This window comes from Nycticebus coucang, chromosome 3 (genome assembly GCF_027406575.1).
Source record: "Nycticebus coucang isolate mNycCou1 chromosome 3, mNycCou1.pri, whole genome shotgun sequence".
Lineage (NCBI taxonomy): Eukaryota > Metazoa > Chordata > Mammalia > Primates > Lorisidae > Nycticebus > Nycticebus coucang.
The window spans coordinates 1,696,769-1,719,683 of record NC_069782.1 but is presented as its reverse complement, the minus strand read 5'-3'; the positions used below and the strand labels follow the sequence as shown (position 1 = coordinate 1,719,683).

The window sequence follows — 22,915 nt, the reverse complement described above, 5'->3', positions numbered from 1 at the left end:
AGCAGCCCAGGGCATGTGCCAGTGAATAGGATTCAAATCGTGGAGGACACTGGGCAGGTGCAGTGGACCCCTGGAGCACACCTGGGTGGGTGCAGTGGACCCCTGGAGCACACCTGGGTGGGTGCAGTGGGCCCCTGGAGCACACCTGGGTGGGTGCAGTGGGCCCCTGGAGCACACCTGGGCGGGTGCAGTGGGCCCCTGGAGCACACCTGGGCGGGTGCAGTGGACCCCGTGTCTCTGAGAGGAGGTGACCCTCTTTCTACCAGGGCCAGCCAAGGGCCAGCTCCTCACCTGTTCTTCTGTCCTGCCTCATGTAGGCCATGGACTCTGCACGTTCAAATGCACTCACTGCTGCTTATTTGCGTCTGAATGTACAATTAAAAGCAAGCATGTGGAATTCCCGGCAGGCCCATCATGTTTTATAGGGCACGGGAAACTTCCAAGAGGTTAGATCACACCCTGCACCTTCCAGGTGGCACTGGAGACATAGCCCAGGCCCTGTAGGAGGCCCACAAGAGGCCTTCCTGAGCCATCCTTGGGCACACGTCATCATCCTCCCCTCCTGATGGCCGTCTCCTGGGGGCAGCCCTGTGTCTGCGGTCCTCCTGTGGTCTCTCTGAAGCCCTCCTGGCTCGCTCTGCCCCCCTGCAGGGCCCCTGCCTGTTCTTGGAGTCTGTAGATATGTCCCATGTGGGCCTCCACACTGTGCTGGCCCCTCTGGGAGGGGCTGACTGATCTTGACAGTGAGGGTGCCGGGCACAAGGCCACAGTTAGCTGGGCCTGGTCAGCCTCCAATGTGAGTGTGATGCGGCCACAGGAGGTCCGAGGTGGGGCCCTTCTCCTTGTCCCTGGTTGGGTGCTTGCTGCCTTGTCCTGTGTACCGTGACTGCCGCTCCTGGCCCTGTGAGCTAGCCGTTCCCCTGATAGCTCTAAGGCCCAGGAATTCGCGAGCGTCTGTGCTGGAATGTTCTGCCATGCCCTGGTTCAGCCCTGAGTGGAATGCTGTGCCGTGCCCTGGTTTAGCCCTGAATGAATGCTGTGCCGTGCCCTGGTTCAGCCCTGAATGGAATGCTGTGCCGTGCCCTGGTTCAGCCCTGGATGGAAGACTCTGCAGTGCCCTGGTTCAGCCCTGAGTGGACTGCTCTGCCGTGCCCTGGTTCAGCCCTGGGTGGAATATTCTGCTGTGCCCTGGTTCAGCCCTGGGTGGAATATTCTGCCGTGCCCTGGTTCAGGCCTGGGTGGAAGGCTCTGCCGTGCCCTGGTTCAGCCCTGGGTGGACTGCTCCTCCGTGCCCTGGTTCAGCCCTGGGTGGACTGCTCTGCGGTGCCCTGGTTCAGCCCTGTGTGGAATATTCTGCCGTGCGCTGGTTCAGCCCTGGGTGGAAGGCTCTGCCGTGCCCTGGTTCAGCCCTGGGTGGACTGCTCTGCCGTGCCCTGGTTCAGCCCTGGGTGGACTGCTCTGCCGTGCCCTGGTTCAGCCCTGGGTGGAAGACTCTGCAGTGCCCTGGTTCAGCCCTGGGTAGAAGGCTCTGCCGTGGGTGGCGCCTGTGGCTCAGTGAGTAGGGCGCCGGCCCCATATGCCGAGGGTGGCGGGTTCAAACCCAGCCCCGGCCAAACTGCAACCAAAAAATAGCCGGGCGTTGTGGCGGGCGCCTGTAGTCCCAGCTGCTCGGGAGGCTGAGGCAAGAGAATCGCGTAAGCCCAAGAGTTAGAGGTTGCTGTGAGCCGTGTGACGCCACGGCACTCTACCCGAGGGCGGTACAGTGACACTCTGTCTCTACAAAAAAAAAAAAAAAAAGAAGGCTCTGCCGTGCCCTGGTTCAGCACTGGGTGGAAGACTCTGCCGTGCCCTGGTTCAGACCTGGGGTGTATATAGTGGCTGTCCCTATCATTCACGCCTGGACTCTTCCTCACTCTCCTGGACTCTGCTGGCCTCTTCATCTGAGGCCCTGACTCCAGGTCCCTTAGTGTCTACACCTGAGCTGTGCCCATAGCAGGGCTGCCCCTAATACAGGACACTGCAGTGCTGTTGGCACCTCCTTCATGCTGGCACCTGCCTCTGTTAATGTGTCCAGAGGCAGCAGGAGCTTCGGTCAGGCAGCCTGCTGTTGATGCAGAGCCTCCAGCCCTCGGCCTTTTTCAGCCCTGTGCCCTCTCCTGTGTGGTCCCTCTGACACCACTCTTTCCTCTTGTAGCTTCGTCCTGTGAGGCCTGGTGTGTCCACCAGACTTGACACAGACTCCTGATCCTGTCATCAGCCTCCTACATTTGGCCGGAAGGAGTTTGTTACTCACTGGGGCATGTGTCGCCGTCCTGAGGCAGCACCATGTCAGCTCCACAGCCTGACTGCCTGCGTGGGCATGTCCCTGGCTGTGCTTCCAGGCTGTGTCCCAGCCCATGCCTCTGTCTGGCAGGTCCACAGGGCCAGGCCAACACCCTTCACGCTGCCCTTCCTGACTCAGTAGCAGCAAGACGTGCCCCCCTCCTGGCTCCCAGCAGGCCCTCTAGGGTAAGGGGCCATGTCACAGAGCCCCGTGGAGTTTGTCCCTTGCAGTCGAGGAATTCCTGTGTTAAATCTCAGGATTGCCATGGACCTCAGGGCTGCTTCCTTCTGCTCCTGGGTCTCTGGTCTCGCGGCCTCCATGTCAACCCCTGTGAGGTGCATCCCAGCCAGCTGCAGCCTATAGCTCTGAGGAAGGATGGCAGTTCACAGGCAGATGTGTGCGTCGTGGGTGTGAAGCCATCCCGGTGTCCTGGCCAAGGAGTGTGTCCTAGGGTAGCAGGTTCAGGTAAATGCAGTTGCCTCCACGCCGGGATGGTCTCCCCTGTGAGCCTCCAGCACACTCCTCTGCTGGGCTTGCACCCCCCTCAGCCCCACGTTTTCATGGTGACAGTTTTCAGAGGTGCAGAAACATCAGGGAAGTAATTCCAGCCCCCATCTGCCTTGCACAACTGTGCGTATCCTGTGAATTCCATAACTATTTAAGACATTGCTAAATTTGTTTCATTCATAGATATATTTATAAAGGAATGTAAACGTTTATACCCTCTCAGGTACTGTTACACAGTCACAGACACATTCGTACACAGAGCGTATAGCGTGTGTTTATACAGGAGGGTGTACGTTTATACCCTCCCAGGTACTTTTATACATTCGTAGATACATTTATATCAGGGAGACCCACTCTTCCTGGTTTGTATGAGACTTTCTGGTTTCAAAATGGAAAATCCCGCCTTGTGCTAACCCACTGTGTCCCTCTGGGCAGGAGAGCGCCCCTCCCCCAATGTCGTCCTCCTGTCTGATGAGGGGAGTCTGCCGTCAAGGTTGGAGACTGGATGTCTTCAGCACCTCGTGTGTCCACAGAGACCAGGCGGGGGGTTGGAGGACTGGGCTTGGGGGGACCTTTTGGATAACCCCCCGAGGTTCCACACCATGCACCGTGCTGTCTGTGGAAATCCTGGTCCTTTAGCTGATGAGCCCTGCCAGGCACTGCCTTGGATCTCCCAAGAGCTTCTTTGAATGGCTGGGCTGCACATGCACTCACAGAGGGCGGGGTGCTAAGGAGTGTTGCACGGGAAGGGGCCACAGGCATCTGGGGTGGCGCTGGGGCTGGTTGACTGCTGGGGGCCTGGCTTTGCAGACCCAAGGGGTGAAGGCAGTGACCATGTGGGGAGCAGTCGGGCACTTTACCTTTCATGTCAGCCGTTTAGTTTAGCAAAACTGACCTGACTAGATTCTAGAAAGTTTCGGACTAGAGTAAAATTATGTATTTCTCAGGTCTCTCTCTCTCTCCCTCCCGAGCCAGAACGTGTGGGCTGGGGGTGGACAGGTGTGTGTCTCCCCAGGTGACAGGGCTGCGGCTGGAGGATGGGAGCTGTGATCAGAGCTATTAATTAGCACGAGCCTGCAGTTGGCACCTCTGTGCTGGCAGAGCTGACGAAATTGCTTTTATTCGGCTGTGGCTGGCACAGGCTCCGTCTGAAGGGACTGTCTCCAAGCAAAGAGGGAAAGATGACGCGGGAACAGAGCGAGTCTTATTTTAGGCCTCAGGAGAGACGCTCAGTGACGGTGTGTGTTTCTGGGGGCCCTGCCTGCCTCCCTGACTTCCTCCTGGTTTGAAGGTGGTCCTTTCTCTTCATGGTCCTCACCCTGTGAGGTCGTAAACACATCCCATTATATTTACAAGGTGATTTTCCTTTGGTTTATGAGAACGTCCCCACGGTTCCTCCTGGGCCTTTTCCGTTTGAAGGGCACCTCTGAACTGCTCGTGAGTTCATGGCCCTGTCGCTGCTGCCCCAGCCCTGCTTCCCAGGAAGAGTCCCGCAAGGAGAAAGGCCGATGGGGCTTCCACCTCCGTTGGCATAAGGCCACACGATGATGGGTAGCCGTGAGGCGTGCGGGCATCTGCCCTAAGTGGCCTGCCAGCTACATGCTCTGTGTACCCATCTGAGACTCGGGGACCCAAGCAGGCCGGCCTGAGTGTTCCTGTCTGTCCATGAGTGTTTAGGTGTGTCCACACTGGCAGAGGCTCTGCAAGGTGGGGCTGGGGCACCAGGGGTGTCATCAGATGTGTCTCCCTTGGTTCCCTGGGGTGCAGAGGGGGCCTTTCCCTGAGGAAACTTTGGCATGGCATGTTGACTCTCTGGGATTCTAGAGGCACGTCTAGAGCTGGTGAAGGCATCTGGCCCAGGGTCACCAAGGGCAGAGCCTGCCAGCCTAGAGATGTCGTGTGGGTGGGGCTCCCCACAGGGAGTGAGCTTTGGGTCACCAGGAGCAATCAGGCTTTGAGTGGGAAGGTGGGATACGTTTGTTATAATTTGTGCCAATACTACCATCCAATTTTCTAAAATCCTGGCATTTTCTGGTTTAGTCATGATTAACCCGAAGTCCAGGGCAGACGCCCGCGACCCCCACAGCTGCCCACAATCACTTGGCCTTATGCCTTGTGCTTTGGAAGTGCTGCACAGCCTGGCCACTCAGGATGGTGCCCAAAGTCCATCCTCTCTGCACACAAGTGAGAGGACAGCAGGGAGGGGCTGCACCTTGTCCTGCCAGAGTGGCCTCTCTGCAGTCGAGGCCAATTTGCAAGATTGGGAAACTGAGGCAACTGTTATGGAGCAGAAGTAGGTTTGAACCCAGTGAGCTGGTGCACGGTCCCCAAGTTTAACTGCCAGGCTGCACAGAAACAGCAGCACAAGTGGGCAGCTCCGGGCTTTCTGCTTGAGAGAGGTGAGTCTGTGTCCCTTCAGCCTGGGGGGAGTAGCCAAGCCCTGTGGACGGAGCAGGGCACTGGGCATCTCCACTTGGGCCCCTCCCGCAGATCCAGCCATGGTACAGAGCAGCTTCACAGCCAGCAACGAGCATTGGTGGGCCGGGCATCAGCACGCTTTTGCAGGAAAGATTGAATTAAAAAAGAATCATCCATGCGGTTTAGAAACAAGAGACCTTGTAATACTTTATGGGAACAAGCTCCAGGTTTACCTGCTCCTCGAGATGCCCCGGGTGGCTTTGTAAGGCATTGGGTCATTGATTGTTGCCGCTCTGCTCATCGGCTGTGACCAGGCCGCCTCACCTCCACTGGCAGCATCTGGGGGTCCCATGGAGCTGGTCCTTGCAGCTCTCCAGGAGTCTCATGGGTCCTGTGGCCACAGAAAGACAGCAAGCAGATGGCTTCTGTGGCCCTTCTCATGTCTTGGGCCGTCCTTTGAGCATCTCCATGCTTCACGAATCTCCTTCATACCTTTGTCTCCCTTCATTCCTGACCCCAGGGACCCTCCTGGGCCTCCTCCCCTGCACAGATGCCCACCCAGGCCCTGTGGGGGGTGTCAGGGCCCTGGCTTGTAGGAGACCTCAGAGGGCCCAGGACAGGGTGAATGTGGGGGGCTTAGAGGTGTTGGAAGCAAGGCCTGCCCCAAATCTGCATGGAGTGCAGGTTGATTAATGGAGTGGATAATACGTCCACCACTGTCTGTCATCTGTTCCCAGCCTCAGCATCCTGATCTTTAGAGTACAGCAGCCGATTAGCAGTAGAGTCTGTTTTGCCCCTCCCAAGTGCAACCATGGCAGGCAGTGTCCCTGCCCACGGGCCATAGCAGCTGACACAGAGCCTGGCCTTCTAAGCCATTGTCAGCGAGGGTGAGTCATGTGCATATAAGGAGAAGCCCAGATCCCACATGCCGGGACCCCAGGGCAGGGGTGAGGCTTGGGTGGGCCCAGGCAGACCTGCTCTTAGCAGTGGATGGGCCAAGAATCACCAGTGGGAGGACAGGCAGTGTTGGTGTCAGGACTGGCCTCCAGCCCTTGATGGCACAGTGTGGGCCTTAATCTAGCAGAACACTCAGGGCCCTGCCTCACCTGGGGCTTTCTGAGAGTGGCTTCAGGTCCCCGAGCTTCCTGTTGTCCCCAGTGTTTGCACATCACCAAGTCGTGGGGGCCTTGAGGCATCATGGCTGTCACTGGTGAAAGGTCTGAGAATGCCCTCTCCACGGCTCTGTGGTTACCCAGCCCCACAGAAGCCTTCTCGTAAGCTTCGTGGGGTGGCTGAGGTGGGCTCTGACTGCAGCTGTTGCCTTGACCTTGGAGGAAGACCTGGCGCTGATGGAGGTAGGAAGGACGGCACATTTTTGGCAGCCGCTTCCCAGCCAGCAGCTCACTGTGGGGTGTGGCCCATGCATATTTACCAATGGGTATCAGTAGGGATGGCCTTTTGAGCAGACTGTGACTTAGCCAGATCTTTGGGGTGGGCAGGTGATGGGAAGGAGGCTGTTTATTGCTGAGTGCAGTGCTGATGTGAAATTCCCAGGGCTCGGTGTATTTCCTGGAAAGTGTGTGAACAGGTGTGGGAGGAGCAGGCCACACACCCCATTTAACCGCATCAGGTGCTGGCGAGCCTCCGGGGCCTCTGCTGGGCCCTCAGCACGCGTGTCAGAAAGGTCTGTCAGCCTCCATATTTTCTATAGATACTTTAATAGACTTTTTTTTTTTTTTGCTTTTGGAAGTTTTAGATTTATAGGAAAATTGAACGTAGTTCAGAAAGTCCCCACAAACCTTGGCAACCACTTGCCATGCAGCAGTTCTGACTGATAAAGCGTCTCCACGTTAGTGCAGAGCGCTTGCCACAGGGCAGGGTCCAGCATTGCTGCCCTGCTAGCAGCCAAGTCTGGGTGGGAGTCAGAAGCGAGTGTTCAGCCAGGGCTCGCTTTCTGTCTGTGGTCCCACCTTGGGCAGCGCAGACATCACCTGCCATGGCTCTGGGGGCTGTGAGAGTTTCTCAGACTTCCCTGGCTTCTGTTCTAGCTGGTGTTAAGCAGGACTAGCCAGGGATTGTACATAGTGTCTCTCTGCTGGAACTCGTCCCGTATCGTCCCCAGGGGACGGAGGAACACAGGTGCCGAGCCTTCTGAGCACGTCCTCTGAAGGGCACAGACTGTCACTGTCACCGCACCCTGGTGACTTCCCCCTTTCAGAGTACTTGTAGATGACAGCCCATGCCTACGGGGTGAGGAGCCACACTTCTTCAGGCTGGGGCATCCTAAGAAATCCTTGGACACCTGCAGCTGAGCGTCTCCCCCGTGGGACTTGGCTCAGCCACTCATTTGCATCAGCGTGGACCCCCAGACTCTGAGGCTTGGGCTCTAACCGACGCGGCTCTGGCTGGCTGCTCAGGTGTCAGCTTGTGGTCGGTGCCCTCCCGGTGGCTTCTGTTCCTTTGGCACCCCTCCTGGTGGCTTCTGTTCCCTTGGCGCCCCACTGTGGTTTTGTTTGTTTTGGGAACCTTCCTGACTTGCTGGCATAAGATGCTCTCAGCTCAATGTGGGTATTTCCTACCCTAGTCCTCAAATAGCCACTTCTCCAAAGACCTCCCAAACTGTTTATCATAAAGGAAGTTAGGGAGCAAGGTTTCAGTGCCTGGTGCCCCACTGCTGGGGTGTCACTGCTCCTGAGCCCACTCAGCTGACATGTGGTGTGCCGGGCCATGTGTGTGAGGTACATGTGTGTGTGAAGCACATGTGTGTGTGAAGTACATGTGTGTGTGAGGTACATGTGTGTGTGAAGTACATGTGTGTGCATACCAGCTGCCTGTAGCCATCTGCATCCAAAGCCTCCACCCTCGCCACTGCTGCGTGCATTGTCACGGCCCCTCCCCTGCTCCCACGGGGACCCTGCCCCACTGCTCTAGTGTCCCGTTGTAGGTGCGGGATGGCAGCGTGACAGAGGGTGGTCTGGTCCCCATGGGAGGCAGCTATGTCAACCAGACTGTTTCTTGTGGGCTCTTCCTTTTGCCTTAAGACTGAAAGTTACTCAGGCCAGAACCTCCTGTCCCGAGCCCCTGTGGGGAGGTTGGGATGTCCTTTTTAATACTATCTGATCTCCTGCGTGGGACTCCTGAAACTACTAACTGGTTTTTTTTGTTGTTTTGTTTTTTTTGTAGAGACAGTCTCACCTTATGGCCCTTGGTAGAGTGCCGTGGCCTCACACAGCTCACAGCAACCTCCAACTCCTGGGCTTAAGCGATTCTCTTGCCTCAGCCTCCCAAGTAGCTGGGACTACAGGCGCCCGCCACAATGCCCGGCTATTTTTTGGTTGCAGTTTGGCCGGGGCCGGGTTTGAACCCACCACCCTCGGTATATGGGGCCGGCGCCTTACCGACTGAGCCACAGGCGCCACCCACTACTGTTTTTAAATGTGCATCCATTAAGGTTTGCTGTGGCTCTGGAGAAATGCGGACGCTGTGTAGCCACCGTGGCAGTGTCACCCGGATGGTTTCACTGCCCTGAGAGGTTCCCTGGTCCACCTACGTGCCCTTCCTCTTTGTCCTGAACTCCCAACAGCCACTGGTCCTTTCATCTTTCTATAGTTCTGTCATTTCCAGAGAGCAATGTGCCACTTCTTTCACCAGGCAACGAGCATTCAGGGTTCTGCGGGCCATTTTACACTTGCCCCGCTTCTGTGTTGTGGCTGGAGGACGCAGTGTCTGAGATGTGATGTGCCGTGGTCTGCCCATCACCTGTTGAGAGACATCTCAGTCGCTTCTAGGATTGGTGATAAATGTTCACAAGCAGCTTCTTTTGTGTGTGTAGATAGAAGTTTTCAAGTCGGCTGGCTAAATACCGAGGAGTGTGATTTCTGCTCATGTGGGAAGAGTCTGTTTAGCTCTGGAAGAAACCGCCGAGCCGCCTTCCAGAGTGGCGTGGGGTTTGCGTTCCTGCCAACAACGAACGAGAGTTCCTGTGGCTCCGCGCACTTGTCAGCATCTGATATTTTTAGGTTTCTGGAACGTGGCCATTCTACGAGGTGTATGGAGGTCATCTTGTTATTCTAATGTGGAATTTCCTAGAGACAAGTGGTGCCCAGCATCTTTTCATGTGCTTGTTAGCTGCTGTTTCTGGTGAGTGTCTGTGCCTGTCCTTTGCCCCTGTCCTGAGTGAGGTGTCTGTGTCCTCACTGCTGAGCCCTCAGGGTTTTGTGTGTGTGTTTCAGATGTGAGTCCCTGTCGGACATGTGCCTTGCAGGCAGCACTTCCCAGCCTGCAGCTTCTCATTTCTCTCCACAGTGTCTTTGCTCAGCAGATGTTTTTAATGTTAGTAAAATCTTATTTGTCATTTTCTTCTTTCACAGATTATGCATTTTGTGCTTATCTAAACACTCATCACCCGATCCAAGGCACACAGATTTTTCTCCTGTGTTTACTTCTAGAAGTTCTATGTTATTGGTTTCATATTTAGCTCTCTGCTGCATTTGGAATTAGTCTTCGTGAAAGTGCAAGGTTGGTGTGGAGATTTTGTTTGTTTTGCCTGCAGGACTTGGGTTGTCCCAGCACTGTGTGGACAGGGCATCTTCAGACCATCTTTCCCCCATGATGTGGTCTTTTCTCGTGAGCTGTGTGGTCCCTCCAGGTTGGAAGGACGGCCACCTCTTGCCCGTGAGGGTCCTGCAGACCCCTGTCTTCAGTGGCCACAGCCTCAGCACCCGCCGTGCGTGTCAGAACAATGTTACCTGGAAGCTGTCGCCTCTTTCTGAATGATCTTCTCTGGTCATCCTGGAAATCCTGAGTTTGGGTCCTCCCAGAGAGGAGGCTTCTCCATCATGATGGAGTTGGAGGCCGTGAGGACCTCCCACCCTGGGATCTGCGGGTGAAGTGAGTCCTACCCGGCTGATGGGGCCGTTGCTGCAGACATGGTGCGAGGGGCTCCTCGTGTCCTGAGTTAGAAGCCCACATCAGTGTGGAAAGGGTTGTCACAGGGCACAGGAAACAGCCACAGCCAAGAGCCCTCTACCCAAGGCTGTAGACGGCCATTCCCAGGTGGTCACTACAGCACTCAGTTTAACGTCCTGTTGCTCTTGTTTATCCCTGTTCCTTAGGACCAAGTCTCAGTGGTCGAATGACAGGTCAGCGCACTGGCACTTGACAGTTTCCATGCCGAGCACTGAGGGGCCCCGCACAAGGGACCCTGCCCTGGGCCATTTTCTGGACTTTGTGGCAAAAGGGACCTCCTTTCAGTACTACCAGCAGGATCCAAGTGGGACGGGGGTCTTTGCCGAGTCTTCATGGGTGGCTATGTGTAGCATGTTCTGAGGGAGGTTTTCCGGGTCCACCTTAGGGGAGCTGGAGTCTCCTGCAGCCTGGGCAGGCGTGGAGTCAGGCAGGGAGCACCGGCTGCCTTCCTGGTGGCCAGGTGGAGCCAACCAAGGGCACCTTGCACTCCCCACTCAGAACACACGGCAGGCAGCTGAGGACCGACCTCCGTCCTCCCACAGACCAACCAGCTCTTCATCTTCACTGCCACTGTTGAGAATGGCACTGTCTCCATTTGTCAGTGTTAATATTTAGGGCTCATTGGCGGTAGCTATGCTGCATTTTACAGGCAGAGTGACATCTTAAATTAAAGGGGTTTATTTGCACAGTGGAAATTCCTGACGATTCCATTCCCTGTCCTGAGATGCTGCCCTGTCAAGCCCTAGAGAGGCCGCCCTGTCAAGCCCTAGAGAGGCCCCTTCTCCCTGGGATATAGGAACATGTGGGCATGGAATCCAGTGAGACAATTTGAGTTGGTGTCTTAGGAAGAAACGTGTCCCTTTTCTGTGCCCTGACCTGGCCCAGACCCAGACCCAGACGTGGGCCCCACAGCCCTCCCCACCTCCTTCCTGTGCCGTGGGGTATCTGTGACCCAGGAGGTAGGGATGGAGTCCCGTCATTCACCTGTAGGAGCAGGTCCATCTGGGTGTGGCTGTGTGTACCTGGGTGTCTGCACAGGCACAGCTGTGACGTTTGTGTTTCTCTGTGTGACTAAGGCACTACGTGGCCTTAGTATGTTCACTAAGTGGGGGCCACGCCTGTGCACCTGCTGGCATGTCGTATGTGCACATCGGTGTCTTGTGTGTGGCTGTGTTAATCTCATACACATGCGTGTACACACATGTGGGAGTGTATGACAGGCTGTGGCAGGGCAGAGAAACTGAGCCCCGGCACTGACACAGCGCCCCTGCCCCCAGTGCCAAGGTGGGGTGGTGACGCACGGGCTGTCCAGCTCCAAGCTGCTGAGCTCTTGGACCAGCATGCCAGCAATGGGAACAGAGACAAGGGATTCGGCTTGGTTTCCAAATGCTGGGCTCTGTGCAGTCCCGGTTTTCCTCATCCAGCTCTTGAGTGCGTGGGTGGACAGCCAGCTCCTCTCTCCAAGACCTGTCCCTTTCATTTCCGGGCATGAGTGAGATGGGGCCGTGTTTAATTTCCTGTCTGTGAGGCAGGGCCGCCTTGAAGGCAGGCAGGGTCAGCATGGAGAGTGTCGGCCAGACGGACTCTGCCTTCCCCGCACGTCCTAACGGCACCCTTGCAGGTGGCTCCTCAGGCTCCCTCTGGGCACAAGGGCCTCCCTGCCCGCTGGGGCCTCTGTGGCAGGTTCTGGCAGCCTCCAGTGTGGGGCTGGACCAACTGCTGGCCCCCAGGCTGTGGCCACTCAGTGCATCTGCTCCTCCCTTTCAGGTCAGCTGGCCGCCGGCACCTGTGAGATTGTGACCCTGGACCGGGACAGCAGCCAGCCCCGGAGGACGATCGCCCGGCAGACGGCTCGCTGTGCATGCAGGAAAGGGCAGATTGCTGGCACCACGAGAGCACGGCCTGCCTGTGTGGACGGTAGGAGCCTGCAGCCCCTCCCCTGTGGTTCCCTCGGGCCTCGGGGCAGGTCCTGGGTCAGATTATTCCAGGCAATGTTGACTTGTGCACATGAGGATAAGCTGTTATGGCTTGTGGCTGGCGGTTCTTTGGGAAACAGGGGTCCGAGGTCACCAGTTGTGTCCAAATGTGGGCCCTGGTGTGCTCACCCATGGGTGGGGCTTCCTGGCCGGAAGTTGGGCCCTTTTAGAGCTGCTGCAGGGGAAAGAGAGGGTAGGATGCTGGAGGGGGGAGGGAAGAATGATGGAGGGGCAGATAGTGGAGGGGTAGGGGAGCAGGATGGAGGGGCATCTGTAGCAGCCCTGGGACCCCAGCATCGGTTCCATGATCCAACATGTGCTTTCTGGCCCTGGCTCTTCATGGGCCCTAGGCATGTGGGATAGCCATCCTGCTGACTGGTGCTGCCCTCAGGATGCCCCCAGGAGTCAGGTTGCTGAAAGGTGCCCGAGGTTCCATCCTTGCTGAACTGACACCTGGAGAAAGCCATGGGGCAGCACCTTGGAAGACCGTCATCACCAGTGTCCTGTATGGGGTGTTCCTGGGTGTTATTGTGGCATCTGTGAGACTGTCTACCTGTAGGAGGGTCCCGCATGGTGTGGGAGTGCTCAGCCCTGATCAGGGAGAGCTGGGCCAGTCAACTGGCTAGGCCCAGGGGGCCCCCTTGAGACGGGGGACCCTGAGTGTGGTGTGTCCCAGCAGGGCTGTGTGGAGGAGCAGGCACTGGAGCCCAGCAAGAGCCCGTTCAGGGCCTCCCTATGCCTGGAGCAGTGGGGAGGCCCCTCCCCGAGATGGATGTGGGAGCCCCTGTGGGCCGCGGCCTCTGTCGTGTCAGCGCAGGTGGCCTTGGGGACACCAAGCCCACCCAGGGGTGCAGCAGCCTGGGTTCTAGGCATGGACACCTGACCACAGCCCAGAAGAGGGTGCAGGGAGGGGGGCGCCTCAGGGCAGGATGGCAGAGGCCCCAGGAGGGGGGCTGCAGGGCCACTTCGCAGGGTGGGAAGAAGCCAACACTCTGAGTGACAGTCGTGGGGTTGGGCAGGTGCTTGGAAGGTTGGGAGGGTACTGGGGCTATACTGCTGGCCGGCAGCCCTTCCAGTCCCAGGTGGACTTTAGGGCAACTGCATCTTTCATGACCTGGGCCCAAAGGTGGGCACAGGCATCTTTCACGGGCCAGTCCCACAGCTCACAGACTGCACATACCCTGGGCTCCTCAGCCTGCAGGGGCTGGGACAGGTGACCACACAGATAGAGTCCCAGGGTCAGCTGACCCAACCAGGGAGGGCGAGGGACCTGCCAGGGTCACGTGGAGCCGGATTTGGAGGCTGGGTTTTCCATCCCTGTTTGGGGGCTTTTCTTTGAGCCGCACGGCCTCTGCTCACCAGCCCAACGCGGGCAACCTCACTCACCTGCCCTGGTCTGTAACCCAGGGCAGCCATAGGACAGCCACAGGGCCTGCTCCGGGGGCACCTGAAGGTAGCAGGAAAGGACAGCACATGCCATGCACAGGCCTAGGCATGGTGGGAGTCTGTGGCAGTGGCCACGCCAGGTGTAAGGATGCTGTGGTCACCACAGGGACGTCATTCCCCTAAGCCAGGCCGTGTCCACTGTGGTCATCCGTCCCCAAAGGCAGAAAGGCCCCCGGGGGGACCAGCTGAGCCCAGGAGTTGGGGTGTGGCTGGGGTGGGGGATGACTGGTTCCCTGGGCTATCCCTGGGGCAGTAGTGATCATGTCCTAGGACTATAGGGTCTCGGCTAGAGAGGGTAGGCTCTGCCCAGGCCTCAGCCTCCTCCACTCCAGCCGAAAGACCCCATGCACCTTGGGGCCTGAGTGAGCTGCTTAGGACCGGCTCGGTGGGGGCCCTCAGTGGAGATCCCAGGTGTCCAGGAGGGAGTACCTCAGGGCCTACTGGGCTCCTGTCCTCGCTGCCTTCTTGGGACCAGCCATCATGCACCACCTACAGCCCTGCCACCAGGTCTGGGGGTCTGTGTGGTCACATTGTTGACACTTGGGAGACTGTGGGAACAAGGCTGAGCTGCTGGTGGGGCTTGGGGCTAGCACAGCAATTGTGAGGCCTCTGGTGGATTTTGATGACCTGAACAGTGTGTCTGTCCTTGTTACAAACATCTGATAGTCCACATCCAGCCCAGGCATCCCACCACACCAGGAGCATAGTTACTGGAGACAGCAGTGTGGCCCAGGCTATGTCCTGCCCGATTCCTGGGTAAACTCGACCAGGGCCATCTTGGTTCCTGGGAGCTGGATTAATTCTGGCCACGTCTGCCCTCTCCACTCCCCGTAATTGGAGCGGGCTCACACGCAGTGGCAAGCGTGCCTTCCTGGGTGACGTTGATTGATTCTTCCCAGGACTGGGAGGAGGGAGAGACTCCCAGGCTCTGCAAGGAGCTGGCAGCCCAAGTCCCGTCCTCTCTTCATATTTCCTCTGCCTGCCTGTGGGAAGAGTGGGGGTCAGAGTTGATTACTAATTAAATCTGGGTCTGCTCATCTGAAACCACATCCACTTCCCGCCACCCAGGAGCCTCCCGGTGCCGCAGGAGCCGGGTCCCAGAGACCCAAATTAAAACCTCGCCACCGTTTTCAAGGGAGGCCAAATTTGTTAGCTTGCTTTTTCTGCACAGTGGGCACTTTCCAAGCTGCCATCTAATTTAATTTTTGCTTTTCTGTTTTCTTGCTCTGGTGCATAATAAGTTTCCTCACATGTGGATTGTATTTGCTAAAGAGAAAACTTCTACGTATCCAGTTGGGCTGGGATTTAATGTAAACAGGGTTTACACTGGGATGTGTCAGGCTGACCCTACCATGCTCGGTGAATGTAGGTGCTCAGGGTCATGGAACGGACTTGCCACTGTCCACATGTTTGTAAATTGGGTTTCCCGTACATTTGCTCACGGGTTCATGCGTGGGAGTATGAAGTGCACCCGCAGCTGCGGGGAGGTGCGCAGGTGCACAGGAATGCCAGCTCTGAAAATGCCCTGGGCCATGGGGCTGCACAGCGCTGCAGGTATGGAGCTTATGCCTGGGGCCTGGAGCACAGGCCTCCTTCCTGCAAAGCAGCCCTGCAAGGGTGCACCCACAAGGGAGCATTTAAGTAGGGTATTGAGGAATGTGGAGGAGCTCACCCCATAAGCTGCTTTTTGTGACAGGAGGGGCTGGTGGTGAGGCTCTAGCTTCCTGGTTTGTCCCTGGGCTGAAGTGTTTCTGGGCCAACCCTCTCCAGTCTGTCAGTGTCAGAGCTAGAAGCCGGTGCACCTGTGTAGCAGCCACTCTGGCTTACAGGGAGAAAGGTTTAGGAACAAGCCACTCCCCACAGGGCTCCCCACCCTCACACACCAATACCCACAGCCAGCCTCGCCTTGGGGCCACTGTGGCCATGGGCAGCAGGTCGGTAGCTTCCTAACCCTAAACTTGTACTAGCCGTTTGTATAAACGTTCAGAGCTCCCATTGTCCCATCAGCAGAAACTGACATCCGACATCGTCCTGACACTGTCACAGCTCCTGTAACGACCAAGACTCCGTCTCCAAGTGTGTCTGTCTGCTGGCCAGCTCTCGCTTGGCACACCGCAGGTAACTGTCCCTGCCAGGCCTCTGTCCCATGGAGCCATTATCTGTCTGACTCGAGAGGAGCTTTCTCTCATAAGCTCAGCTCTCCTAAAACTCCTTTAGAAGGAAATCAAAGTAAATGCCCAGTAGCGGTTTAGGTGGAAGGAAGGGCGTTTGTGAGCAGAGCTGCCTCAAGCCCTGGGGCAAGTGTTGGGGTGAAGGGTAACAAGAAGCCCTGGGGAGGGTCAGGGCACCACACAGACCCAGGGTGAGGGCCACAGCAGCCACCACGGAGTGGAGGGCAGTCTGGGTGGGAAGGTGGGGCCAGAGGCTGGTGTGGAAGGCAGGGCCCCTTTCTGGCAGGGCCCTGCCAGGCCCCTCCTGACTAATATGATGACCAGTGTCACCTCCTAGTGAGCCCACTGGCCTTCTAGGTGAGTGAGTGTGTGTGCACGTTCAGTCTGGCACCAGGACATGCCCGGCCTTTCTGGGGAAGAGTGGGAGGCAAGGTGGCCCTGGGGCATTGGGTCAGACACACGCTCCAGGTGCTACCTGTGGTCCAGTGGGCACCCATGGGCTGAGCCCGTGTCCTTGCCCAGGGGTTGGGATGGTGGCTGTGCACCATGAGCTCTCAGAGGAGGAGATGAGTGGCAGCGTGCCCGAGTCCTTTCAACCTCACACCTATTATACCCAACTCAGGGAGCCACAGCCTTTCCCCATTCACGCATGGGAATGCATCACGCATGGGAATGCATTTGGGAGACATACGTGTCCCAGGTGTGGCCTCGAGGGACTCTGCTGGAAGTGTTTCGAACAGGGATACATGTTTGGGCCTGGTCTGAGTGTGGACAGCCACAACTCTAGATGGTGATGGGGTTCATTTTCGTGAGGAGGTAAGATCCAGAAGGCCGAGGAGCCGAGTCTAGAAACAGACCCCACAGTCAGCAGGTTTCCAGTGAAGTTGCCAAGACCATCAGTAGAAAGAGAGCGTCGGGACAGCTGATACCCACGTGCAAAGAGGTAAAGAGGGGACCCTGCCTCTTATCTTATAAAGAAGTTGATTCAAAATGGATCAAAGGCATCAGTGCAGAGCAGTAAAACTGTGAGACTCCTAGAAGAAAACAGGTAAATCGTTGGAACCTTGGATTTCGCAGAAGCGTCTCAGAGTAGCCACCAAAAGCAACAGGGACAAGAGAAGAAATAGATAAATTGAACATGACCAAAATAAAGAATTTTTGCTTCAAATGGTGCCATCAAGAAAGTGAATAGACCCACAGAATGGAGACAGTTTTTGCAAATCATGTATCTGATAAGGGATCTGTAACCAGAATACATAAAGAAAGAACTCGTACAACTCGAAAGTAAGATGACAAATAACCCAATTAAAAACTGTGCAAAGGATCTGAATAGATATTTCTCCCAAAAAACCCATACATAGTAGCCACTAAGCACAAGATGTCAGTGAAATACTCGTGAGACCTGCCGTGAGAGGCTCACTCAGTGCCGAGTCTGCAGCACAGCCACAGCAACAGCTGGGCCACGGGGCCCTCCCGTCCAGGTCCCAGCCCTGCCCAGGGGCCACGGGGCCGGCGTGAGCAGGCAAGGGTCTCGCTTGGGCTGGTGCCTGCAGCGCAGGTTCCCATCAGTCTGCTGCCCAAGGCCTTTTTGCTCTCAAATTAGTGTCTGGGAGAGGCCTATGGTGTTGCAAACTCTTGAAAACTGGAATGATGCCCAGGGGACATTGGCTGCGCTCACCTCCTGAGCACACCCCTAGTCCCTGCAGACTGCCCAGACCCGGGGTGGGATGGGGGAGGGAGATTCCTGTGATACAGGCCCCACGTCCCTCAGCTCCCGGTGCTGGGGAGGAAGGTGGCAGGAGGCACGTGGAGAACCCAGTCCGTGGGAGGTGAGTTGCCCCAGTTCACCACAGCAGGCCGGGCAAGAGCAGCTGCTGGCTCCAGGCTCAGTGCCCAGGCCTGCATGGGAATCCACACTCAGGGAGCCACATGCCTGGCCCCGCCTTGGCTGCAGCTCAGGGTTCAAGAGCCCTGGGCTGCAAGGCAGGCCCCCTTATGTCCTCAGAGTCCAGTTTCACTGGACCGGGGAGAGTTGATTGCTGGCAGGTTGTCCTGGGACACATCCACGTCTCAGTGCTTGTGATTGTCGGAAGCCACAAAGAGGCCACGTCTTAGGTAGAGATGAGTCTGTTGGTCCCAGAGTGTCCTTCTGCTCACATGAACCCCTCTGTGCTCGTCCCCAGCATTCAGAGGGGACACTGTGTGTCACAGGACGGCAGCAGGGGCTGGCAGGTAGATGTGCACGGCTAACTTCTTGGGGTGCTGTTTTGGGGCAGCTGAGGGAAGGCAGCTGTTGCATCCTCAGTGGAGGCTGCTGCATCCTCTGCTGCGGGTCCAGTTACCTCAGACATGGGGCTCTGGAGGGGAGACGGTGTTTGTCTTGCCCTGGTCCCTTTCTTGCCTGGGGTCTCTGTCACGGAGTTCTTGTGCTGCCAACAAGGGTAGCTGGAACTGAGCTTGTGCTCAGCAGCTTTGTGGGAGGAAGGCCAGACTCCAGGCTGCGACCTTGGGCAGAATGCTGGGTTTCCAGGCCCACCCCCCCCACCAAATGGGCAGAGACTCTGATGCCAAGCCCGGTTGTCTGTGTAGCCTGCTGGATGTGGGCTATGTCCCCAGGCTGGGCTCGCAGGTGTTCATGCTACACACCTGCTACAGTGTCCCCTCAGCCCTGGAAATCCCACTGTCCTCTAGCCCATGAGGATGGTGGCAGCAGGCCCTGCCCTCTGAGATCCCACCTCATGGATTCAGGGACAGGGCCCTGGGCAGCCATCGGAGGACACCCCATCTCCCATCTTTCTTGGGGCCCTGCTGAGAGTGGGTTCTCCTGATACCTTCTTTTCCATCCTGGTGATTCCCAACAGATTTGGGTTTTTAGGGGTTTTTTTAAAGAATTCTTCCATGTTTGAGCCAAGTAGGACTTCAATTTAACACTAATAACAATCTGGAGTGGAAAAAAGAAAGAAAGAGGGCTTGGAGGAGTTTAAGTGTGAATTTGACCTTGTTCAGCACCAGATCCATGACCTCACAGGCAGAAGGTCCTTGATGGGAATTAGGACAGGTGCAGCCAGCAGGCAGCTGGGGAGAAGCTGGGATGAGTAGGGAGCACACCAATCCTCCCAGCTGTTGCAGGAATGTGGAGGGCGGGGGCAGCATGGCCTGTGGGGGCCGTGGGCCCAGGACTGAGCCAGGCAGAGCTTGGAGGAGCCCGTGGTGGGTGAATGCATCAGTGGGACAATCCAGGAGGACCTCCTGGAGGAGACAGGTACTGTGCCACACCCACCTGCCCGTGCACACTGGCATGGCTGTCACTCTGGATTGCCAGGGGGTCCTTTAGTAGCACACGAGTGAGTGGCCACCCACATCCAGCTCTGTCCCGGCTTCCCCAGCTGCTCCAGAGCAGGCAGTGCCGGGTGGAGTAGTGGGCTGCACTGCGGGCGGGAGGCCCCCCTTCTCTTGGAAAAAGCCTGTGTGTGTCTCCGCAGCCAGAAAAGCAAGTGTGCTTGGGTGTGCATTTTTCTGTCGAGCCCATACTGAGCCGCTGTAATGAAAGGCCCAAGACTCTGGGTATTATATAGAGAACAAAATTTTGCTTTGTGGGTTCATGATCAAGTCGCAGCAGGTTTAGAGTCCAACAAGGGAGGACCACTGTGTCCTCATTGGGCAGGAGGTGAAAGAGAGTTGAGGGCCAACTTCCCCCAGTCAGGCCCTTTAAAGGGCGTTTGTGTGTCCACAGGTGGGGCTCTCAGGGCCCAAATGCCTCCCAGCGCCCTGCGTCGGGGTCAGGCTTCCTGAACACATCGCCCCCTGGGGAGGCACTTCCCGACTGTGGCGACTGAGAAGCATGTGCTCTCGGGGTGTGACCTGGAGCAGGTGCTATGGTCACGGACACAGAGGCGGGCCTGGGAGACTGTGGAGACAGCCCTCCTGACTCCCATAGCCGGACACCAACTCCGTGTCCAGCTGACACTTCCTCTCTGCAGTCTGCAGGAACCACCTCGTGCTGGAACCACCCAGCACTAACTGGGAGAGACCCGTGTGCTGAATTTTCAGGAAATCTGTGAGCCAACTGGTAAACACAGCCATCATTAAGAATTATGTTATATACATTTATCTGTAAGTAAAACAAAAATGATCCTGCCCCCACCAGAGGGAGAAGAACCAACTGAATCTAAACCAGGCAGAGGAAAGAAAACACTCAGGATTAAAATGGAAATAGTTGGAATGGAGAACAGAAAAATAAGGAAAATCGCCCACATTAAAAGTTACTTTTTGGAAAAAAAAAAGAAATGAAATTGACAAGCCTTTAGACCTGAGGCGGGGACAGCGCTCCAGCGGCTAAGTCAGCAGTGAGCGGGACACAGCGCCTGCCTGCAGGAGGGAAGGGTTACAGGAAAGCTGTGAAGAGCTGTTGCCAGGGTGCTGGGTAACTGACAGAATGGTTACAACACTAGAAAGAAAACTGCAGAACTGACTCAAGGAGAAACAGAAAGACTGCCTAGACCTGCACCAAGAAAAACAGTGAAATAATAATCGAAATAAACTCCCCAACTAGAGAAGTGCAGGGCCAGATGGCTTCACTAGTGAATTATGCCAGAAGTTTAGGAAGCACCAAGGCCAGGGCCTCTAAGATTCTTGCCAAGAAATAGGAGAATGGGGGACACTCCTTAATCCACTCTGTACGTCTGGTGCTGCCCTGACATCAAAAGTAGCACTCGAGACTGTAGACGTTATGCATAAAGACCAAAAACTCAACAAAATGCTAAAAATCTGAACCCTGTGGTACAGCAAAAGGATCACACACCATGACCAAGTAGACTTTTTCTCTAGGATGCAAGGTTGGCTCCAAATATGGAAAATCAATGGACATAATATACCATATTAATAGGCTTCAGTACAAAAATACTTGATCATGTCAGGTGCAGAAGAAGCATTTTACAGCATCCTCTCACACACCAGAAAAAAGAAGGGAATTTCCTCAGAGTGACAGGTCATGCAGTGTCCCTCCATGAAGTGCCCCTGGAGTAGTTCCTTCCTGCTGCTGAAGTGTTCTCCAGCCCCTTAGCATGGGAGTGCTGTGACCCTCAGGCTACTGGCCCAGGCCGCCTCCAGCACCTCTGCATGCTGGGACCCTACACCAAGCCCCACTTGTTCCCTTCCCAGTTTGCACCTGCAGAGAGGCCAGACTGGATGGTTTGTGTCCATGGCCCTTGGTCATGACACTTGCCCAGATCTCATGAAACTGGAGGCTCTTCTATCCCGATCGCGGGTCATCCACTGGGGGGTCTCATTTGCCACTGTCCAGAGGACCCTCGTGCTCAGCATTCATCTCATTATTGACTTTCTGAGCCTCTCCCTGTCCTCAGATCCTGCTGGGTGCTGGACACTCAGTGATACTCAGGCATGATTCTGGCCCACGGGGACAGTCCAGCAGGGAGCAGAGAGGGACCGCATGTGGCAGGAGTGGCAGATCCTTCCCTACTGCTGGGAAGTGTCCCCCTCTCATGCCTTCTTGGAGCGTGCTCAGAGCCCCCTGGGCCCCGCAGATGTAGCCTGCTGGAACGGGAATCATAAGACGAGCACAGGAGTCAGTGAGAAGTGACCCTGGGAGGTCAGGGACCAGAGGCTCATGCAAGGCACTGATGCTGTGGCTGAGACCCACAAACCCAGAAAGTGCGGCCCTGCAGAAGTCTGTAGCTCCGGGCTGAGGGGAGCGCCTGGCCCAGGGATTCATTGTATAGGGCAGAGAGGTTGCTCTGAGGCAGGGCAGAGAGGCGGGCGAGGTGTTGGATAGGGGTGCCCCAGGACAGCGGACAGGTCCAGGCCAGACTGCTGGGCAGAGACTGGCCACTCTGATGGCCTTTCCTAGAGATCTCTCCGTCTCTGGACCATAAGTTCTGGGTAGCTAGAGTGGAGGCTGGAGAGGCTGAGTGGAAAGCAGTAGTGACCGTGGCCTTCAGCCCTGGTGTGAGCTCCCCCGGCGGCCTCCCCCAGTGGGCAGCAGGGCAGGAGACCCTGGGCCTGCAGCAGGCCAGGCTGATGACGCTGCATGGGTGTAGGTGTTTAGGTCCCAGGGATGTTGAGGAGAGATCAGGGCCAGCCTGGCGGTCCTGGGTCAGGCTCTACTTGTCCTCGTTCTGCGAGGCTGTGGGTGACAGGAGGGAGGCCCCCATGCAGAGACATCCCCAGAAGTGACGAAAGTCCTTTAATTATTCAGACATCATGTCAAGAGTAAGGCCAGGGTTGCACCAAACCATGGGAGGGATGCTGGGTTCCCTGAGGATTTGAGATGGTGCTGGGCCCTGGGCTGGGCTGCAGCTGTTGTTGGGTTCAGCTGATACTTTTTGTTATTTTCAATGTCTTTGGCTCACAGTTGAGCTGGTTGGTTTAACAAAGATTTTATTTATAATTGGGACGGGTGGGCTAGTTCCCCTCTAATTTATGAACACATCATTATGGCACTGTCAGAATGTCAAGCAGGGGCCTACAGAGTTGGGGAAACCCTGGCGGGCTGAGGGATCACACATGCTGGGGTTAGTGGCCCACGTCTGTGTGGGTTGAGTCTGTCTGCCCCATCACCTCCTCCCCAGTGGACAGCCCTCTAGGTGCCAAGGAGCCTTCCTAGCTTCAGCCTCGGTGATGGGGGTGTCCACCTGTAGACAGAGGGCGGCACCTGGCATCCAGCAGGGACTCACCAGGGCACATTGTCCACCGACTGAGTCTCTGCCACCACCTGCTGGCAGCAAACCAGAATTGCAGGCATATTCTTTTAAGCCGTGAGCACTGCAGAGGTTTCCCTCCCCACAGTTTCAGTTACTTGCAGTTAATGACAGTCAAAAAAATATTAAATAGAGAATTCCAGAAACAAACAATTTATATGTTAAATTGCATATTCTCCTGAGCAGCTTGGAGGAATCTTGTGCCATCATGCACCATCCTGCCCATCCCGTCCAGCATGTGACCCTGTGTCTAGCATCTCCAACCATGTGGGCACCTGCCTATCAGGCACTCAGGAGCCATCTCTTCACCAGAGTGTTCGTCCCGTGGCCCAAGTTCAAGACTAGTGAGACTGGTAATTAGGGTCTTCCAAAGAGAAGCTGTAAAGTGCT

At 56.3% G+C, this 22,915-nt stretch overlaps 1 protein-coding gene across 2 annotated transcripts in view; it reads left to right on the top strand.

Annotated features, from left to right (window-relative positions):
• TAFA5 (TAFA chemokine like family member 5) overlaps positions 1-22,915 on the top strand; it is a 160,442-nt gene that overhangs the window by 98,473 nt on the left and 39,054 nt on the right. For both annotated transcript variants that reach the window (XM_053585786.1, XM_053585787.1), the window contains exon 2: positions 11,984-12,133. In XM_053585786.1, the coding sequence (XP_053441761.1) occupies positions 11,984-12,133 (150 nt within the window). The remainder of the gene's footprint in view (positions 1-11,983; positions 12,134-22,915) is intronic.